Consider the following 22,235-nt stretch of genomic DNA (forward strand, 5'->3'; position numbering starts at 1 on the left):
AAAAAATGACACAGAGCTGCTTTACAAACTGAAGTGTAATTGTCAGTGTGAGATTCTCCAAAGCCAAAGACAAATAATATGTGTATGCTGTGTGTATATATATCTATACACACAGAGTTTTCTTCTGTATTAAGAATAGTTTGTGAATCTTCAGCTTTCACCTTAAGGAATTGCAGTACAAAGTAAAGACTTTGGTGTGTTTTTTTGGGATTTCTCTAATTTCCCATTTTCAAAAATTTTGGGAGCCAAAGCAAACAAACAAAAAAAAAAAAAAAAAATAGGATTTTTGCTTTTGGAGGTGTTTTTTGTTTTCTAAGAGCTCAACTGGTAAGCCAAGCTTCTCTAGGGACACATTTTCCACTTGTCTTTGGAGGAGACAACTGAGCAGATGAAGCTTCATGCCTTTTAGAGATGTGTGCTCCAGCACATGAGTGAGCTGATTTGAGGTGAGCTTCATTGTGGGGTGAGGGATTTGTAGCAAGAGGCAAGGGCTGTAGGGCCGGCCCAGGATTAATCCTCGCTTCTACTTTTGCAGCATCACCACTCAGTGGCAGACAGCTCTTACAAGCAACACAGGTGTATCAGTTCATTGGTGTTATATAACTTAAACAACTCACTGACTATGCATCTCTGAGTTATGCAAGTATTCACATTGACTTTGATGCTACTTATGCTAGAAAAGACCAAAGCATTTGAAGTCATCATATTTCAATAAATTCGGCTGATTTTAGGCTAACACAATGATTTTTAAATTTTTATTATTATTTATTTTATTTTATTTAGGTAGAGTCTGGTAGGCTGTTTTACTATGTTTTCTTTAAACACACACACACGAGGAGAGGGTGGAATGAAAAGGTGTTTATGATGCTGAGAACCAAAACTGTGTAAGGCTTGGAAGTGGCTATGAAAGTTATTTGCAATGGACTTTGTCACTAGGGGGCACTTAATCACACAAAATTAGCTGTGTTAGGGTTGAGGTTTTTCTTTCGCAAAAGCTTCTTCCTTTAAAATATCTTCTAAAAATATTGTTGATTTTTTTTTTTAAATTTATTCAAGAGTATCCATGTATGGCCATAAATATCTGCAAACACAGAAGAGTTTCAGGGTAATGATCTGCAGTGAAACATTTCCTCTGGGACAGGGGATAAAGGAAGAGTGCTAAGGAGAGGCTACAATGTACAGGATTTAGCAGAAAAAAAACACTCAGGCTAAAAATATACCAAAAGGCTGCTCAGTTAGTACTAATTTAATTAATAAAACCCAAAGTAGAACAAATGATCAAATTTAGCAGCAGGGTGGGAATAATCACAAACACAGATACATTTCTTGAGTACCGAAATCTCTCTGCTGTAATTTTATAAATGCAAAAACTCCTGTGGTTAAAAGCAAAGAAAGACAGAGCCCTCATATACACCAAATAATCATGAAGCATCTAAGATACTGGCCGGAGTGTATTTTCCTAAAAAGTTTTAAGATACTTGGCACTTTATGTTGCATACTATCTAGATTCCTTATGCTTCGGTGGCTTGTTTTACTGCACCCCACTGCACCCCAGTGATCTTCTGATGGGATGCTAAGGTTTGCTGGCAGCCCTGGCCACAGACAGGCATATTGGCAGCTCCCAGAACACCTGTAATGCTGTATTTGTGTCAAGAAAATGTACATTTGACCTGCTGGCTGCCTGCATGTGAGAATTTGCCATGGGACCCTTTTTCTCTATACCCCTCTGATGGATAAACAATCACAGCAGGCTGGAGAATGAACCAAGGGGTGTCCCAAGCATGTGAGGTTTGCTGTATCTTTCTTCTGGCTGTTACTGCCAATCACAGAGAGTAAAGGCAGGATTTGGGGATGGTGTCTGATAGGACAACTTAATGCTGAGGCGAGCAGAATGTAAGTATTAGTTTACACATACTTTGAGCAAGCATGGCATGCAGTTGTAGTGTGTCTGTTTGTCAATGTTGTCCTCAGCCTCTGGGGAAGGTCGTGGAACAGATCATCCTGAGTGCCATCATGCGGCACATACAAGACAACCAAGCGATCAAGCCCAGTCAGCATGGGTTTGTGAAAGGCAGGTCCTGCCTGACCAACCTGATCTCCTTCTATGACCAGGTGACCTACATAGTGGACGAGGGAAAGGCTGCGAATGTCATGTACTGAGACTTCAGTAAAGCCTTTGACACTGTTTTTCACAGCATTCTCCTGGTGAAACTGGCAGCTCTGGGCTTGGACAAGCATACTCTTCACTGGGTAAAGAACTGGCTGGATGGCCGGGCCCAAAGAGTTGTGGTGAATGGGAGTCAAATTCAGTTGCTAGCTGGTCATGAGTGATGTTCCCCAGGGATCAGCATTTGGGCCAGTTCTGTTTAATCTCTTTATCAATAAAGAGATAAGGGGATCAAGTGTACCCTTAGTAAGTTTACAGATTACACGAAGTTGGGCTGGGAGCGTTAAGCTGCTGGAGCATAGGAAGGATATACAGAGGGATCTGGACCAGCTGGATTGATGATCTGAGGCCAGTTGTATGAGGTTCAACAAGGCCAAGTGCCGGGTCCTGCATTTGCGTCACTACAACCCCAGGCAGCGCTACAGGCTCAGGGAAGAGTGGCTGTAAGGCTGCCTGGCAGAAAAAGATCTGGGGGTGTTGATTGACAGCCAGCTGAACATGAGCCAGTGGTGTGCCCAGGTGGCCAAAAATGCCAACAGCACTCTGGCTTGTATCAGGAATAGTGTGGTCAGCAGGTTTAGGGAAATGATTGTCCCTCTGTACTCTGTGTTGGTGAGGCCCCACCTTGAATCCTGTGTTCGGTTTTGGGGCCCTCACTACAAGAAAGACATTGAAGTGCTGGAGAGAGCTCAGAGCAGGGCAACAAAGCTGGTGAGGGGCCTGGAACACAAGCTGAGGAGCATCTGGGGGACCTAGGGTTGTTTAGCCTGGAGAAAAGGAGACTGAGGGGAGACATTCTCACTCCCTACAGCTACCTGAAAGAAGGCTGTAGCATGGAGGGTGTTGCTCTCTTTTTCCAAGTAGCAAGTGATGGGGTGAGAGGAAATGGCCTCAAGTTGTGCCAGGGAAGGTTCAGATTGGATATTAGGAAAAATTCCTTCATAGAAAGGGTTGTCAAGCATTGGAGCAGGCTGCCCAGGGAAGTAGTGGACTCACCATCCCTGGAGATGTTTCAAAGAGGTATAGGTGAGGTTCTTAGGGACATGATTTAGTGTCAGACTTAGGTTATGGTTGGACTCAATGATCTTGAGGGTCTCTTCCAACCAAAGTGATTCTATATTTCTTTGATTCTATGATTCTGATCAAAGCTTGTCATAGATGGCCTCAGTCCAGTGTTACTTGGGGTTATTTTAGCTGCTATGGGCATTCTTACAAGTTAGTTATCAAATCAATCAGCTGTAGTGAGAGGGTGGACGCAGAGGTCAATACTCCAGGTGTGAACCTGAATGGGTCTAGGAATGGGAACGGATGGTAACTGCCAGACCAGAGGTGACAGAACTGGGGAAGGAGAAGAAGCAGTAGCAAAGACCTAACATGCTGGAGGCATATGTTGATGTTTGCTGGTTTTGTTGTTTGTTTGTTTTCAAACTGAATTGCCTCGGATTAAATCTTTACTGGAAGCATATTGAAGCTCAGAAATTTAAATAGTTTCAAAAACACAGGTTCTAGTAGCTACGTATTTAAGTGTGCATTTATATTTCCCCGTATCTCCTGCCTCGCATGGAGGGAATGCTACTGTGGTGCGTTTTGGAAGGCCTGCAGATGGGATAATAAAATTGTAACAGCTTGCCATTATTCCCTTTATCTTTTCTGGTTTAGAACTGTTGCTCATGATTAATGGATATGTATACCCACTGCTACAGCATTGCCTTTGCATTCATGGACTTGAGGCCAGTTCTGGCTCTCTGAGTACCCTCTGCATGGCTTTTGCACCTCCATAAATGGACATGGCAATATTTTGTATTCTGTAGGTCAGAGGGAAAAAGCATTGAAGTCCAGATGTCAAAGCATATGTGTACCCTCTAACAAAAAAAAATCCAAGATAATAGATTTTCTGTCAATTCTCTATAGGTAAGGAATTTCAAACAATTCTCTTGGGCATAACTGAGAATTTAAAATGCAAGTCAGACATGATAACTGCGAATTATAGTAGCATCGCTTAGGCTGGATGGCAGGTCAAGACTACAGAGGCAAACTTTTTCTGGGTCACCACTCATGGTCCTGGCTATCTGCTATGGCTTATAGGAACTTTGTCCTTTATGGTGAAGTCTTATCTGTGCAGACATCAAAGTCTGTCCTTCTGCAGTATGTGCCAGGTGCTCAGATGGCCTGTATAAGTGTTTCAGTGCACAGATCATATTGCAGGACAGAGATTTACAAGCTGAAATTCTTTTTTCTCTATCTGTCATGATGGAACTTTACTGCAGTGCAGCTCCCACCACATTTCCTGGAAAGATAAGGTGGACATCAGAATTCACAGTCCCACTGAATGTTTTTAAGGGAAATCTAAAAGTAGAATTTATAAAAACAGGATAAAATTATACAAGAAATAAATATCTGCACGTTTCATAATGGCATTCCCTCGTGTAGCTTGTAGAGAGGATTAACACTTCTTTCTCTTGTAATTGAAATATATATATATATATTAGAAATCTGTTATAGTCAGCTATGTATTAAGACTTAGAATTTAAAAAATTGATGAGTGAAGTTTTCTCTGGTTTTGCTTCTGCATTTTAAGTGAAGCAGGTAGAGGGCAGTAGGTGCTAACATTCAGGATAACTGCTTCATTGTACTGGTACTGGGCAAATCACTTGGCTGGTCTTCAGCTGTGGTTATAGGTAACCTGCTTTTACCTCAAAATAGAGTCAAAGTACTCACACAATCCATTAGACAACTCAGCAGTTGGAGTTCTAACACCTAAAGCTGCTAAAAGTGGGCCTTCTGGTGGGACTTAAGAATCAGCAATTAAAATAGTACAGGCATTGACTTAAGGGTGTTCCATGCAGGTGAACTTTAAAGCTGACAGCTGATCTTGCCTAACATAGCTGAGATGTTCAGTGTTCTGTGCAGATTTTGTTTTTCATTTTTTAAATAAATAAAACGATAAGCATTATATGCCATGAAAATGAATCCCTAGAAGAAGAGAATCATTTCCTCCTCTAGAAGGAGAAAAGCCATAAGAGGTCTACTGTATGAACAAAGCTTAATTAAAATATAACTGTGTTTAATCCATGCAGTATAATTAGAAATTGTGCTTAAGAGTTCATTTTAATGGCTGTTGGGCTATTTGTATTCTTTAAATTAATATCTGCTTTATGAACAAAAATCCAACACAGCTTAGTTCTCTAAAAGCCTCATTTGTTTTTTGCTAGTGATTTTTGCACAGTTCCAAGGGAGCAAAAACAGAAAAACAGCAAATTGACAGGTGGGAAAAAATTCCTGTAATACCTCCTAAACACTTGGCATTTCCAGCCTGTGGCATGGACGCATGGGCTGGTGTTAGCATGTGGCTTCGGGTACTGCAGGTCAATCCCTTGTTCTCAATACACTTTCTAGGTAACTTTGAAAGTCACTGAGATCATTGTGTTTATTTATCCCAATGCAATGCGCACATAACCTAATACTTTTAATATTCAGCAAGTCTCTTCTTTTTCTTTCAGAATTTGTCTAAACACTGGTCAGTCTCCTATGGTTAGAGGTGTGTGTTTCAGCTCAATCGGAGAAGTCAACAGCATCCTAAGTGAGGACACCCTGGTATGTAGGGCATCCCCACAGAGCAGGACACCACTATGCCCTTTCAGCAAAGGAGGGAAACATGCCTTACCATGTTTAAGATCTCCCACATATGCTCTGACAACAAAACTGTAGGATCAGAAAAAAGCACTGCTCTGAGATTTCACTCTAGCATGACCCCTGAAAACACAACAAGAAAAGGGGAAGCACTTTATCTGTGACACCTGGAGGTGCTCGGGTCTATAAACAGGCTAATTCCCTGCTCAGCACTGTTGGGGTGTAGGGGTCGTTAGCATGACCTGAAGACAGCTTTTACATGTGCAGAGGATCTGAGTGGTGGAGAGCACTATAGTAAACACTTTGTATGCCCGGGCACCAAGAACTGAGAATTATTTCACTGTTTGTCTGATGCATCCTTTCTGTTCAGAGCAGTGCAAGATAAAGAACACAGTTTTACTCTTCTCTTGCCTGCCTGCCACCAGTGGGCTGTGTCATTAAGCTGTGCTGGACCTACCTATTGAGAGTGTCCAGACTCTGAAGTATTTTAAACTGGGATCTGTTTTTTTGGTGTCTTGTGTTGCATATAGCAGCAGCAATACTGGGTCAGGCCAGAGCTCCCTCTTGCTCAGTATCATAGCAGCAAAATGAAGCCTCCTCACATGACTTTCCTAAACTCCAGCAGTTTGTGTTTCAGGGACTTCCTGCTCCAGAGGTAGTTTCTGTTTGCTTATTAACCCCCGAAGGATTTCCCATCTCTCAGCTTGTTCGGTTGTCCCCTGAATCCATGTGAAGTTTTAGCAGCCGTAACATCCCCTGGCGAAGAGTTCCCGAATTTCCTTTCCCAGTTGTGTGAAGAGCTGCTTCCTCATGTTTGTTTTGAACCTGCCATCTGCCTGCTTCATCTGATGCCCCTGGCCTCGTGTTAGAAGAGGCAGCGAACAGTCAGTTCTGATTCACCCCTTCCATGTCACTTATGATTTTACAGATCTCTATCACATCTCCTCTGGATCATTGCTTTGCCAGGTTCCATAGCTGTTGCTCCTTGTAAGCCAGTCTATACTTTCAGTCCACCACCTTACCCACCTTTGTTCTCCTCCAGTTCTCCACATGAGTGGCAGCGTCAGAACTACATGTAATATTTAAGATGCAAGTATGTGTATATACAAAAGCACAATTGTTTATTTTTGTTTCCCCTCTAGTCCTCAACTTGCTTTTTCTAACCTATGAGCACAGAGACGATAATCACACTGGAGTTTTACCACCCCAAGATCTCATCCCTGAGTAGCAATGAGCTCAGAGCTGAGTCTACCACTTTTGAGTTTAAATTTGAAGTCTTCCCCTAAAAGTTTCTTGGCACCACTTTGCATAAATTGCACTTCACATGTCATTTTATTACCAACTTACTCTTATAAAAAGCTCTTTAACCTCCATCATTTCTACGCCAAATAAATTAATATCATCAGCAAATGTTGCTATCTCCCTGCTTGATCCCTTTAGAAGAGCATGGTCCTCAATGTGACGGAGCAGGACTCCACTGGTGACTTTCTTCCATGGTGAGAACTGACTGTTCCTTCTCACATTACAATGCTCCGTTTCCTATATTTTAAACATTTTATTTGATAAATCCATGCAAAGGTGTTCCCTCTAATTCTGTGCCTGTTAAGTTTCCTTAAGAAATCTTGTGAAAGAGATATTATCAAATACCTTTTGGAAAGCCAAACAGAGAATGTATCTGAGTATTTAAAAAAAAATAAAAATCCTATACAATGCAAGCCCAGCAAGAAAATAGCAGGCAGTCTGGAGACTTGTTATTGTGGCTCATCTGAATTATTCAGTCATTTGTGACAAATCTTGGTATTCTGGTGCTGACAGTTCAGAAGCAGCTGAGCAGGTGAGGGCTCTGAGGTTGTGGATTTACAGCAGGTTTATGCTGATCTGCATGTGAGCTTCCCCAGAAGGGGACTTCTTGCCCCCAGCCACCTGTCTCCACCTGCACAGATGATTTGTCTGAGCTGAGCTGATATGGTTGAAAATCAGACTAGTAAGCAAGATGAGAATTTTTAGCTGAATCAGGACTCTGATGTGTCTTGATGCTGCGATACAGCTGTGCTGGTGCTGGTGGAAGGGAGGAGGAAGAGCAGATCACTACCGCTGCCAGAAGAGCTGGTCCATCCATTTTTTGTGAGGCACTGAGCACCTTATGCTAATCGTGAAACCAAACCCTAAAAAGAGTTGTGTATCTGTAGCTTGTCCGAAGTGGTATTTTTAGCTGAGATTATTTGGGTGTTGAGTGTGAGTAGGTGGTTGTGTGACGCCATTTGTTTTCCAGCACAGAAATATGAGTCCACGTTCTATTAATAGGATTGGTCTAACCTCTTCTCAGAAGTGAGAATTTAAAAATGAGGGATTTCTTTATGACTTATTTTCTTTCTGTCAGCATGGCTTTCTACTGTGATCTATAAACCTAGCTTCCATTATTCCACTGGCTTTGTTATTATGTTTAACTTTGGTGTTACACCGTAGCAACCAGCTGTGTTTCCATTTTTTTTTTCCTGGGATCCTGGGAGCTAGTTACCTTTAATCAATGGGGACAAGGGGTATTGCTGAAAGTGAGGATATTACTGCTATGTTTGCGTGAATGGAAGAAATCTGAAACTTTGAGCTTTTTGCAGCTCTGCTATTCCAGAGTCTCTGGTTGTACATCTAATTAACCACCCATTTAAAAAGGCTGGCCACTACTTTCACTCCTTGCCAGAAACATCAAGATGTAAAATTAATTTTTCTGAATATTTGCTTCTTATATGCTTGCAATAATTAGACATAGCCTTTATATTACAAACAATCCAAAGTACACAAATCACTTCAATTATAGCAATAGGTCAATATGTTAGTGATGCCTAAAAGTTCCAGGGGAGTGGATGCTCAATTATCACATTCACTTTTTTAGATCCCTCAGAAGGCAGGAAATTCAGTCCTGTCAAATTGGGTTTTTACTCTTCACTAATTATTTAAGTAATAGCAATTGGTGTGGCTTTATTCCAAAATATTTTCTAATCAGAAGAGAATTTTCCTTTGTGTTTCTTTTCACATTCTTTAATTAGATTTTATATAAAGGACTGTGTCCATTATGAATAAATAGTAATAATAAGTGAAATAGAAATATGCCTTTTCTTCTTAATCTGTGGAAATAGGTGAATATCTTGATCCTGCAGTTAGCAAAAATCCAATAAAAAGTTTCGTTGATAATCAGATACAATACTGACAATATTTTCCTGTCAGAAGAAAAATGTTTCATCTTGAGTGCTCAGTCTAGTAGAATTTACATGTGAATAAAGGTATCATATTATGGCTATGTCACTTGCCTACTTGCTGAAGCTAACTTGGTCAGTAATTCACATGCTGATTCATGTCAGGCACACAGGATTGTTTTTTAATGTCTAAAAAAGAATACAATTCACTGGGGAAAAATAAACAAAGTAGGGTTTTTTTCAGTCATTAAAAAATATTTTGCATCATTTGGTGCTAAGGATTCTCTCAGAACTCCATTTTCATCTTTGCAGAAGACATGTTAATCTTACTCTCAGTTTGGGGTATTGTCATTGCTGCCAGTATTAGAACACACCCATGGTTTGTAAACTGGGACTGGGTAGGCTTGTCTCTTACGGCTGCAATTTCAACTGTAAATTCTGCCTCCCCTTGCTGTGCCTAGCTTGACACATCCTACAGGAGGGTTACTTAGCTTGTTGTCTGAAGGCTGCTATGTAAATAGTAGTTGTGTGCTCTATGGTCACATTCTTCTCATAGGTCTCCATAAAACTGCACCTGCACATTTTATGGATGCAAATTGTACCTACCTACCAGCTTTTGGTACATACACATGCTCCTTTGCAAGCAGCAGCAGTATATTTTGTGGGCAGAAAATACTTGTGTGTACAAAACCTGCAGGTGTGGCTTTAAAGCCCATTTGACATGTGCATGAAGAAGATGCACTGTACCTGAGAACATCTCCTTAATCTCTGCCCAAGTGATCAGATTGATGCAGTGCATTATTTATGCTTTTGGCATTGGGGTACTTTGCCATTTCTGGGTACTGGACACCATCTCACTGCTGTTATTTTCAGTCTCTGTTTAATTAAAAAGAATCATTTAACCATGTATTCAGTGACATATGTGAGATCAGTTCTCATAATGATTTCTGCAGCTGAACTTGCTTTGTCACCCCTGCCGCTTTCCACTTTCAAGCACTGCCAGTATCCAAGTTGTCATGGCAAGGATGGCACACGGAGGGAGGCACAATGGGCATTTCTAAAGCAAAAGGCTCCTGCCAAAACATAGTGTGGTGCTGTTTGTGAGGCTTGAAGCATCAGGGTGTTCCACCTGCAGGAAAGGAGGTGGTTACAATTAATCACAGTATGTACAATATACACTCCATTGCTAGTCGCCTAGCCAAAGTTAGTGGTAGGGCAGATTACAAGCTCGAGCTGCAGGTTTGGCTTTAAAGACGTTATGTATGCAAGAATTCTTTTTGCAAAAGCTTAAATGTGACCTCATGTAGTAGTGGTGAATCATTTGGAGGCTGGCCTACAAAGCTGAATTTTATTTTTGGAAGATGGTCTTATAAGATCTTTATTGAATAACTGCTCTCTTAAATTAATTTTCTTTTACTTCTACCCATAAATTGTTCTATTTTTTTTTCCTTGTCATACATAAAGATGGGTATAGACATTTAATATGGCTATAAACTCCCATCTTTACCTGAGAACCTTAACAATTTATAACAGTAAAAGCTCAATGTCCATAATCTTATCTTAGAATGGAGGAACAGTGGGAATAAGAGGTTTTATGGTGCTCTAGACATCAAAAATTGACTCAAATTACAATAAGCAAATAAGTAAGTAGCCCTATTTGGTACTATAATATAGCCTCTTTTGGTAACATTTCAGTAACATATCCATCAGTGGCAAACATTAAAACTATGTATTCTCTAATAATTCACATATTGAGAACTGACTACTTAGATTAAATACTCTTGTCAAACTAACCAAATCCATTTCAGAACCAAATCTGTAGCAGTGGTTGAGCTTTCAACCCCTCTTCTCTCCCCCCAATTTCTTTTTTGTGTAGCACAAACCTGAACCCTTGTGCATTCTCATTCATGAATGACCTTTTACAAATGGTTTCCAATAACTACAGCTGAATTCAAGCACGAGTTGATCGTGAAAGGTCATACTCTAGTTGTACAAAACATAGATAATTTTGTATTCCCTGCAGCAACTGATTGCTGTAGGTTTTTGGTTTGTATCTGACCAATCTTAGTTCAGAACCCTGCATTAGGAAAGGTTATGTTCTAGCTTTGTTTCTTTTTCCCTTTCTCCTATGATTCTTTCACTATAAAATTATCCTATTTTGAGAATTCTTTTAGTTTTCCAGCTGCTAAGTTTCTGTTTCAAAGGGCTCCTGTTTCACCTTTTCTTTTTCTCCTATTTATTCCTCAGTTTACTGGTGAATTAGTTGCAGATTCTGGTGCATGTAATCTTCCTTGTAAATGTGAGTGGTGTCATTCTGTGAGTGTCACATTCCTATTGGGGAATGTTTTACTTCCAAATGGAATAATTTCAGGGAAGTTATTTGAGGCCAGTGTGCTCAGAGCAAGTCTTAGAGTGGCACATTTAGACCTTAAACAAAGAAACATGGCAGATTCAAGGAAGTAAAGTTTATTTATGTAGGCATAACTCAGAATGAGCAGTAAATTGAAAGAATATTTGCTCTCATCACCTCTGGTCACTTCCTGGCCTTATGCTGTGTAGATAATTCATCTCCTTTTTATTTCTGAAATACAGAAACTGTAGACTAAGGCTTCCCATGGAGACTTTACTGTTTGACTCTACTCTGGAATTAGTGCCAAGAAGCTGAATTTTTCCACTGCTGTTTGGGCTTGCTGCATAGACATCTTGCACACCACTGCTTCTGATTCACACCAGAGGAGCTTTATAGCTCAGCTGTTTGTGATGTAGTTGTCCTAGCAAGTGAGTCAAAATCAGGTTCTGTGGGCATAACCCTTAGCAGCTTGTGTGCTGCTTCCCGTTTCTACTGGTGCCTTCATCTTCATATGCCATTTCCAGGGTATTCTAATAAAAAATATGTGGGGATGGTGTGCTTCAGAGCTGGATAGAATATAAACTTATCTTCACTACAAGTCAAAGACCAACAGCTGGCCTTCTTTAGGATATGCCAGATTGGATGGTCATGACTCCATGTGGCTTTGCCATGGTTAATCTGACCTCAAATTTCAACTGCAGTCACATTCCTTGTCTGTATGAGGGCAACCATGTGTTCTTAATATGGACAGAAACCAAAGCCAAACTACTGCAATGTTTGAGCCCTACTGTGGGTGTAGTCAAAAGCTTCAGCTGCCTAAACCATTTCAGGGTATATTAAAGAGGTAGCTGTATGTCCATGGCATTATTTCTGTGTGGAGTTGGAGTATGTAAATTCAAGCTCTCATTTCTCTCCATGTTTGTTTTTTTTTTTTTCCATCATGACAGCTCTTACCATGCTGTTCTTAAAGTAAACACCAGATAGGTTTTCTTCAGGGTCAACCACCCCTCATTTAGCACATACTAAGAACTCCGATATAGGAAACTGCAATGGACGAGCTGATGGGTGGAAACAGCTTCTTTTGTGTCAAAGCTCAGAAACCTATTTTGTGGAAGACAACCACCTAAGCAATTGAGCTCAACACTGTAGTTGACCTTTCCTCTAGTTGATCATAATATAAAGCAACATGAAAGTGGAGACTGGTGATCCATGTGATTTCAAATGAAAAAGCAATGACCCCTGCAGTATGAGAACTGAGGCAGTTTCTACCTTAGGATTTGGATCACATTGTGATAGAGTTTGAGGAAATGCATCTGCTAAGCCATAATTAACTGATGTTTGCCTGCCTAATTGCAGATGCGCAGGAATCCACAATTTGCTGTATTCAGTTCCTTAAGAAAGCAGGAATCTGAAAAGATCATGAAGTAGTTGGATATAAGGAAAAAGCATTCCAAAGCAGTTGCATAGTGGGCTGTAAAACAAAATTGAAACAAACTATTCTTCTTGTTAGATACAGGATGAATGCCAACTAGGCATTGAAAATATACACGACGTTCAACTGGAAACCATCCAAACCATGATATCAATATTGTGTTGATGTTAAAATGAAACATGATGTCTGGCACATTTCCATTATCTCAAATCTTTCATCTTTAAAGGAAAAAGGTGACAAACTTTCGCTTTCCTTTTTCCCAAATGTAGTGGTTTAACCTGAGCTAGCAATACAACCATAATAGCCACTCACTCACCCCCTTCCCTACCCCCCAAATAGGAGAGAGAATAAAAAGGGAAGGGAGAAACTTGGATTGAAATAAACATAGTTTAATAAAATAACAAAATACTAATACACTACTAGTAAATATATATATATATATATATTTATATATATTTATATATATTTATATATATAAAAATAGTATTTTAAATAAAAGTTATTCAATGCAATTTCTCACACACTCTGTCCACACTGAACAGTCAGTCCCAGGAAACAGCACCTGATCCCAACAACTGAACCCAGAGAGAGAAAAAAAGAAGAAAAAGGCAGAAAGGCCCAAAGGCTTCTGCAAAATGGCAAAAGGCCAAACTAATCAAAGTCCTGAACAGAACTCCCCCGGCTCTGACAAAAAGAGTGAAATCAAGAGAGAGACCAGAAGATCCTGACTCATTTTCAGTCAAACCAAACCAGCACACCATATAAATAAAGTACAACCTTCTAGAAGAAAACTGGCAAACAATCTTGCCCACTAACTGTGTTAGTGGGCATTCTGGCAATCTCTGAAAATATTTATCGATGCTGGTGAAGCAGAGGGCAGGTAAAACTTAAATTTTTTAATTAACTTATATTCTAATATCTCCTTGCCTAAGTACACAATGTTAGTCAATGCAGAATTTCATTGAGGAATGAATCTGAATTGCACCTCCCCCTTTTTACACAGAAGAGAATTAATGAATGAAGTCCCTCAGTCCTATTAAGACTAATGTTTCTTTGTCAGTTCAATTTTTTTTTTCCTTTGGGGTTTCTCCTCGTTATGACTTTGTTAGATGGAAACTGAACGGTGTATGTTAATCAACACAAGGCATTTGGCTACTTGAGCTTTCGTAAATGTTTAGTTTCCCAGGGTCCTTTGAACCTCCCAGGGAACAGTTCTGCACCCTTATTAGAGACTGACAATTAAAGGTCTGGTTTTGTATCAAAAGTAATCACAAAAAATTAGCTAGGGAAGCCTTGGAATGCTGTGAGAGTTTTGGTGTTTTGAGATGGCCAACTTTCCTTCATTTGCTTCAATCAATATCAACTTGGGTTTCTTTTTGTGTTTTCTGCTGCCAGGGCAACTTGCGAGTTGGCATTGTGACAACTGAGAAGGATTATACAATACTGTAAAGATGTGATTAATATGTTTTAGGCCACTGTAATCATATTCAGTTTCATAATTGTCACAAAGGTGCAAAAGTAAGCTAAACTAGGTTTTGAAGGCAGTGCTATAAACAAGCAGTTTCAGTTTTCTGAATTCCTTGTAAGAAGGAAGAAGAAAATGGCACGCACATCTGCAGGAGCTGGGTAGCCTATAGATCTCAGAGATTCTGTGGATAATTTATATGAAATGTATGGTTCTGTTCTAAATATTTGTCTTTGTGCGCCAAGTTACAGGCTTTCATGAAAGTTTATCTGTTAGTGTAACACCTTCTCATTTATAAGTCTGAAAAACAAATCTGTGTATTTCTTCCTCACACTCTGGTGCCATGGGAAATTTCTGCACAAGTGCTTTGGTTTACTTACACTTCTAAGAATCTGCTCTGATATTTTAGGAAACCAGTGATGAAAGTGAGGTGGACCATAACCAAATAGGTCTCATATGTGTTTATTTAAGCCTATAAAAATAAAGTAAAATCCAAAGCTGTTAGTCTTTCTGTCATGAAATGGAAAAACATAATTAAACTGATATTAGAATATCAAATTTTCTTTTCAAAACTGATTTCCTAGTAGAGCCATTCCCATTTGCAGTTACATGAATATAGTTGTTTCACAGCAAGGCTGAGGGTCCCGTTTGCCCCCAGGAGTTCTCCCCACTTTGCTCAGTCTGCTTGGAAACCCTCAGACACTTGGGAACAGGGAGACAGATCCAGAATCTCTGTTTGTCCCCTGTCTTGCTGCCATGCCACAAATATTAGTGGGCTCGCCTGAAGACTTAAGGAAACAAAATTTTTATTCCAAAGCCTTCATTCCATTGATGTTGATGGTGATTGCTTGAAGTATAAATTAGGATTTGATTTTTAGGAGGAAAAAAAAAAAAATCCTTTGTTGCTAGGACTTGTAGCAGTCACGTCACATAAATTGGCAGATCTGTGTATTTAAGGGATTTTACACCGTAATTAAATGCAATAGTAGTCTTTTGCCTTTTGAAATGAAACCTTTTTTTTTTTTGTTTTTGCTACATACTTAGGGAACAAACATGCTGTCAAAATCCTTAATGCATCCAACCATTTGAACATAAGAAACAGCATCAAGCTGTTATTTGTTCTGTTGCAGTGTACCCATATTTCCAATCTGAATTTTTTGTACCTGGTGATCTTAATTATATTTGAGCTGAAAGTAGTTTAACATTAAAAGGAATTACAGCAGTTTAATCTGTAAACCTGCACAAATATGACATTCCTATGCATGGGGGTAAGCAGGGCATAGTGCGCATAATTACATGTTGTTCTCTGTGTAGGTTGTGCACGTAAAGCTGAGGGGTAGGTGTTGCAGTTCCTCATGACAGCATCAATAATGGCACACTCTTATGTCCTGCAGTGGTCACTTATATATTGTGTGATTCTGTGAAAACATATGTTATTCTTCTCAGTAAGGTAATTCTCCTTATAATAAGAACAAGTAAGCAAAAAAAATTTTTAAAACCCAACTTGCTCTGGAAACAGGAATTAGTATACTTATTAGCATAGGAAAATACAGAGAATTCTTTTCAAGAAAGTTTGCTGGATTTTTTTTTTTTTGTAAAGCGATATAGCTTGAGGTCAGCCCAAGAAGGCCATTTATCTCAACCGTCCAAGACCATATAAAGGTATTGATTTACTCTTTTTGCATCTAGAGAGACAAAAGAATATCATAAAAAATTAATTGGGAGAGGCCTGTTTCTCCAGTCCTGATGCAAAACCATCATTGGAATCCAGTTGCACCAGTTTAGCCTCAAAGCGGCAGCAGAGCAGAGCCTCAGAAAAGAAGAATTGTAGTTTGTATCGGTAAATACATCTCTTGACTCAAAGTATCAGTAAAGTGCAGTTTTATATGATTAAAGCCTTCTGTTTTGCTTGTGTTTTAAAGGCTGGTAAGATGGCACCATTGAGCCCCTTTAGGAACAGTTTGCCAGGCGACAAGTAGAAAAAGGAAGTTTCAGGAAAAATATAGAAGAGCAAGCCACTCACCTGCAGTCTGAGTCACAGAAGATATGTCTCTTGGACTATACCAGCTACCTGCTGGGCAGCTTCCATATAAATTTCTGAATGGCAGGTTAAATTTCCCAATTAGTTTGATGTTCACGCTTCATGTGTCCATTCATCTTGCATAAGCTGCTACCTCATTGCAGTGGCTATGGAAAAACTGTCATAAATTTTGAATTTAGCATGTGTAGGTCTACCAGCAATTAAACTTCTCATAAGTCTCAAGAATTACCTGTGTTCCATGAGACTAATATGGGTGTTGCCTGTGGGACTGGCTGACATGTTCTCACATTCCTGCTTTTATCAGTGTCCTGTTGCCTTATGTTCTTTAAATTTGGAGTGGTCTCTCTAATGGTGCTACTTGAATCCCTCTAGTGAACACTGCTGGTCACCACAAGTGATCACAAGGCACCTAAGCAGAAACATACTTCTTGAAATTAAGAATGCCATAAATAAAATACAGTTTAGGGACTAATCACTGTAAGAGAACTTGAGGGATTTAAAGGGAAAAAAAAAAAAAAAGGCAGGACAAAAAAAGAAATCTGGTTACTTTAAATTATGAAGCCTTCTACTGCTATGCTGTTAGCCATCAGATGGAAATGGAACCTCCTTTCAGTGCTGTAGGTGTTGTCATGGTGTAACATTCTAGTGCCTTTTAAAACAATTTCTTTCTTTAAGCTCAATTCTGGAGATACACTTGTATTTCATAATTGTTGTTTTTGAAATAACTTCCCTTTTTAACTTAATGATGATCTACTAGTAGAGGGGAAGAGGGAAATTCAAGTGACTATTCTATTCAGGCTAAGAAAGAAGGTGGTGTTTCATGTGTTCATGTTTTTCACTACTTTTTGTAGCTTTTCTGCTTGAAACAAAAGTACAGTACATACTAGGATTTTGCAGGCTTCCCCATATAATGGTGCCAATATATTTTCACCCTAATTTGCAACATCTCTGTTATTACAGACCTTGGCCTTTTCTGAGCACAACTGCTGACTGTGCCAAATTCATGTAGTTATTCTGTGATGAGGACAAGGATCATCTAGCGAATAAATGGAGAACACAGTATTCAATTTGCTGGTGACCTTGAATTTGATCTCTCATCTATCCTTAACAGCCTAGTCAATCTCTGTCCTGTTTAACCCATGTCATCATTACTGGTATATCATACAGGCACTTCTGCAACTGGCTTTTTTTTTGGTACTACAGTATTTAAATCACTGAAAGCATGAACTAGGAGTGAATGAGGAAAGAACTACCACAAATTTTTCTTCACCTATTCCTTAACAGTGTCAGGAATGGCCACAAAGGTCTTTCTGTTCATTTTTATATTTGTCTGAGGTAGAAACCACAACTTTGATTGATAATGCAATTTGCATCTTGAGGCATCACTGGAAATACAATGGCATGAAAGGCTACTCTGGTGGAGCACACTTTTCCCCCTGGGCTGACTTTAGAAACTCATTGATGTCACTTCCTTCCTCAGTCAGCAAGTGAATTTTCACTAATTCTCAAGACCAGCTGTCCATGCTGTCAACAGAAAGTTATTAAAATTCCTTTAAAGTGAATCAAAATAGCCTAAAAACAAATGTACTGGGAAACAGGAAACCATCAGTATTCAAAGTCCACAAACCTTTGAGCAAAACAGTGTTGATCTAACCAGAGATTTCAAACACTCTGCTTTCCTAGCAAGTTGTATATCATTAGAGAATGCTAAAAACACATACTCCTTTAATCTTCTATTACCAACAATCTATTTGGTTAAAATATTTGTTACAAGAATAAATTCTATTTGTCCCAAAGATGAACTCAGTGAACAAGGTAATACGTTTTGAGAAGTCTCCCCTAAATGATAGCTGGGGTTTTTTTAATCAAAAAAGCATTATTTTTATATTTAGCAAACAAAAACACAACACAAGCATGCAGGAAATAATTATCATAAGATACAATCTTATACTCTAGCCTACAGTGATTATCTTTGTTTGAATTATCTATAGTGCTTTCCTTGAGAAGATGAGTATTCTCAGAGACAAATAGGGAAGATCATTTTCAGTTAGTTGACAGTGTCTTTACATTGTATTTTAACACTAAAAAAAATTTTCACTTCATTTAAAAAATTCTATCTTGCGCCACACGTATCAGTATGAAAAAATTCTGTTGAAATGGGGTATCATTTTCAGTGTTGGAGGTGGCAGCCAGCCATGCTCAGAAGATTCCCCTGACAGTTAGTAGTGGTACTGACAGGTTGTAAACAGTGTCACTTAAAAAAAACCTCTGGGTGCCTGTAGCCTGGCTGCATAGGCAAGTGTGAAATTCCTGACTTTCCCCAATATAGTGACTGGTCTCTAGTAGCAAAGTGAGGTTAATTGATACCAGCTGCCCTTTTGACAACTAGTGCATGGGAACAGTAAAAAAGGCAAAATTACTGTCCCTTTTGATCTAAAAGAGAATAATAGGTTTGAGGTGTCGTTGCTGCTAGGGTCCCACATGGCTGTAGAGAAGCAGTGTTCTGTCTAGGCTTTGATCCTTCAGGAGCACACTGAAGGACACTGCAGAAGGCAGCCAGAATAGAGAAGCAAGACCATAATTCAACTTGCCATTTTGTGGATATTATCAGGATAGAATTTCTCCCTCGAGCCAACTGGTTCCTAACCTCAGTCATGACATCGGCATGTAATTTTATTTTAGGTTAGCGGCAGAAGCTGCTTTTCTACTCCAATGGTCAAATCCTGAGCTGGATGCTACCAGTCTCTCAGGCATCTAAGTGCAGCAGGACATCCCACAACATTAAGGTGCTTCATAGTACTTACTTGAAATTTGTTGTCTTCACTCGAATGTTATAGTTCCTTGTGGGGTTCCAGGTTAGCAAGACTGGTTACCTGTCTCCGTCTGGTTTTTATGACACTTTGATTAAGAGGAACTTGCATTTTCTTTCACTTTAGGTGGATTTTAATTTTGATGTTTCATGTCGTTTTTATATGTTAAACTCTATTTCCTAATTATAAGATTTGTGGGGTTTTGCCAAATTAACTGGTTTATGTTCTGTATGTACATGATGATACTCATTAAAATATGTACAAACCAATTATTTTCTTTCTCTTTCAGAGTCTGAAGAAAAATTGCAACAACAGGTAATTCATCACATATTTTGACACTTTCATATTTTCATTACTTAATTTTTCCTATATAAGGATTTTCATAATTACAAAGAAGAGAACTTCACAGGATAAGCTAATATTAACTATATAGACACATTAAGGACCACTTATCAGACAACTGCCTGGCTCTGCAGATGTGTCGAATTCACAAGAGTAGCCATCATTTTGATTTAAATCTAAGATTTGCCATTTAAGCAATTTCATGCATCTATTTCTCAATATGTTGATGGTGAGGACCAAGCCTAGAGGTAATTTGTTCACTGGTATCAAATTTCGTAGCACAGAATAGTAATATTTCTCCTGTTTGCTAGTATTCCTTTTATAAAACAGAAAACTATTGGTATATACATTGGAAATAAGTGCACAGTGTATGTAAACAGTGTTTTTCAATGTTGTTTATGTTTTCATTTGTGCCATGAGTTTACATTGCTTGTAGAGGCATTTTCTATCTTGTGTTTGTTATTGTAATTAGGAGCAACTATTTAGAAAATAACCTTTATATATTGCTATTTAGCATTGCAGCATCAGGAAAAGGATATAGGTGCTATACTGAAATAGAAATTTCCCCTAAACAGACAGAAAGGAGGAAACTCAGGGTTCGTTTTCATAAATTATCTGCTCTTCTAAATTGAAAGGACTTGACTTGTACAGAATTGTTGTGCTGCTCTCCATTCTCGGATTATTGTCTTCTTACCGAATTCTGTTATCCGGATGGTACATAAATGATTAGTTAGATGATTCATGAGATTTATTTTGAAAAGTCACTTAAAAAGCAGGTACAAAAGTGTTTGTATTCTATCAATTACCCTCCCTTAAGTAGTCTTCCTTCAAAGCTATAAATTGAGGCATTGGTGTCTTTACATCGCTGTTATCTGTGAACTAGTCGTCTAGATGGAGGACTAACCCACCAAGTGACTGACCACCTAAGGCAGCTGTGCACAACCTGGTTTGGGTCTGACAGCATTTCTCCTGCCATGGCAGAGCACAGCGCAGATGTCACAGTGTCACTTTCCAGTGGCCTGAGCTGGCACCACTCCTGACCAAGTAAGCTCTTGTGAGTCTGAAAGCTTATGGGAAGCCCGTTCCTGAGACACTGAATAAGCGACACAATTTTTTTCCATCAGAGTTGTTATAACCTTCCCATCATCTTCTGTAATTGATGGGTGAACATATGTAGCCCAGAATATGGCATTACATAAGCAAAGGAAAATCTTCACTTTTTCTAAAAAAGTGTAGGAATGTTTTCAAGCTTAATGGAAGTTCTGTGCTTTGACTGAGAGTTTATATCCTAAAACAAGCCTAGTTAACTTTTAAAAACAAAACTGTATTTGAAAATTAGCCTCGAATGTCTTGTAAAACCACTTTTGGGAATCCTTATTGGCCAGGAGGGGGGGCAGTTGTATTTTTAAAACACCACTTGAGGCTACGTTGACAAGGCTATGAATTGTTTATTTGAGACCTAATTCTGCACATTTTCTATGTGACAAAATCAGCTCTGTGGATGATATTGCCCTTTTCTTAGGAATAGTGTATTGTGATAAAAAGGACATTTGTCACAGTTGCAAAAGGTGGATTAGATGTTGTGTATCCAGTCTTGGTCTTTTCCCACATGCCACTGTTTTGCCCTCCTTGAATTGCTCACCTGCTCTGCCTCTGTGCAGTTAAGAGTGTCTAGTTTTGCAGAAAAATTCCATTGTCTTGATATGTGGAGGGTGTATCTAAATAAAGCTCTAAAAAAATGATTTGGGGACAAATTGCAGACACTCACTTTTAAATGGATACTAGTGGAGCTCGTGATGTCCCATTCCATCCTAACTTCCTTTGGACTTCCAAGAAAATGAAGGAAGTTTTAAATTAGAAATCAATTTCATTTTCAAGTCTATACTTCGGGGCAGAATTGCAGAGGCACTGTGTATTTGATTTGTAGTAATATTACTTCAGTAAAAATATTTAAACTGGGATTGCTCCTAATGGAATATCTCCCTTAGAAGGATTCTGTTTATTTTTGATACTGAACTTGAAATTTTATATGCAGGATAAGATACTTATCTGGCTTGAGATCCTCTAGTCCCCTTTAAGTCAGTTCAGCAACACCCAGTTAAAATGGCTGCCAGAAATTTAAGTGAGGGAGAAGTGACTCTAGAGAGGATGAATGATGTTACAACTTGACAGAGGCAGGAAATGTCTTGTTGAGAGGTGAGTGAAACAGATAGGGGATGGATAAATGATAAAGTTGCTGTCCTGGTGATCTCCTGCTAGGCAAACTCCTCACTCTTTGTGGAGATTTGAGACCTCTCACATGTTGAAGACCACACTTGTTTCTGTGTGGTTCTTGGCTCTTTCTAAAGCCTAAGGAAAGTTTGGTGAAATATGACATAGATAAGACACCAGGGTAGTTTCTGCTTCCAAAAACCTTTGACTACAATTATCATCTCCACTGGCTCCTGTTCCCTTTGATCATAAAGCATTTGCTGGTTTTCCTTCAGCACCTTTTTTGTCATTTATGTATATAGATATGCCTGTTGCTTTAAGAGCAACAGTTTTCTCTCAGTCTGAGCAGAGAGATCCAGAAATGGTTTGCACTCTGCTTTTCAATGCCTGTTTTTAACTACCTTTGCAAACTCAGGGTAAATCTTGGCACCAATGTACAGCCTGATTAGCTGTAGCATGTTAACTACTGCTAAGGGAAACGCAAGGAAACAAGAACAAAATTTGTGCTTCTAACTGTGTAACAGTCTTCGCTAAAAAACACATTGCAGACCAGCAATCAAAATGTGTCTGAAGGCAATCCTTTATGGTTCTTCCTT

The 22,235-nt window shown here is 39.1% G+C and overlaps 1 protein-coding gene across 1 annotated transcript in view; it reads left to right on the plus strand.

Moving 5' to 3' along the window:
* The window catches only part of CHST9 (carbohydrate sulfotransferase 9), a gene marked incomplete at its 5' end in the record, with an annotated part of 86,661 nt that overhangs the window by 46,037 nt on the left and 18,389 nt on the right, over positions 1-22,235 (plus strand). Inside the window, one exon of the mRNA XM_080340478.1 lies at positions 19,376-19,413. Coding sequence (XP_080196604.1) covers positions 19,376-19,413 — 38 coding nt within the window. The remainder of the gene's footprint in view (positions 1-19,375; positions 19,414-22,235) is intronic.

Source organism: Nesoenas mayeri (assembly GCF_963082525.1).
Source record: "Nesoenas mayeri genome assembly, chromosome: 2".
Classification (NCBI taxonomy): Eukaryota; Metazoa; Chordata; class Aves; order Columbiformes; family Columbidae; genus Nesoenas; species Nesoenas mayeri.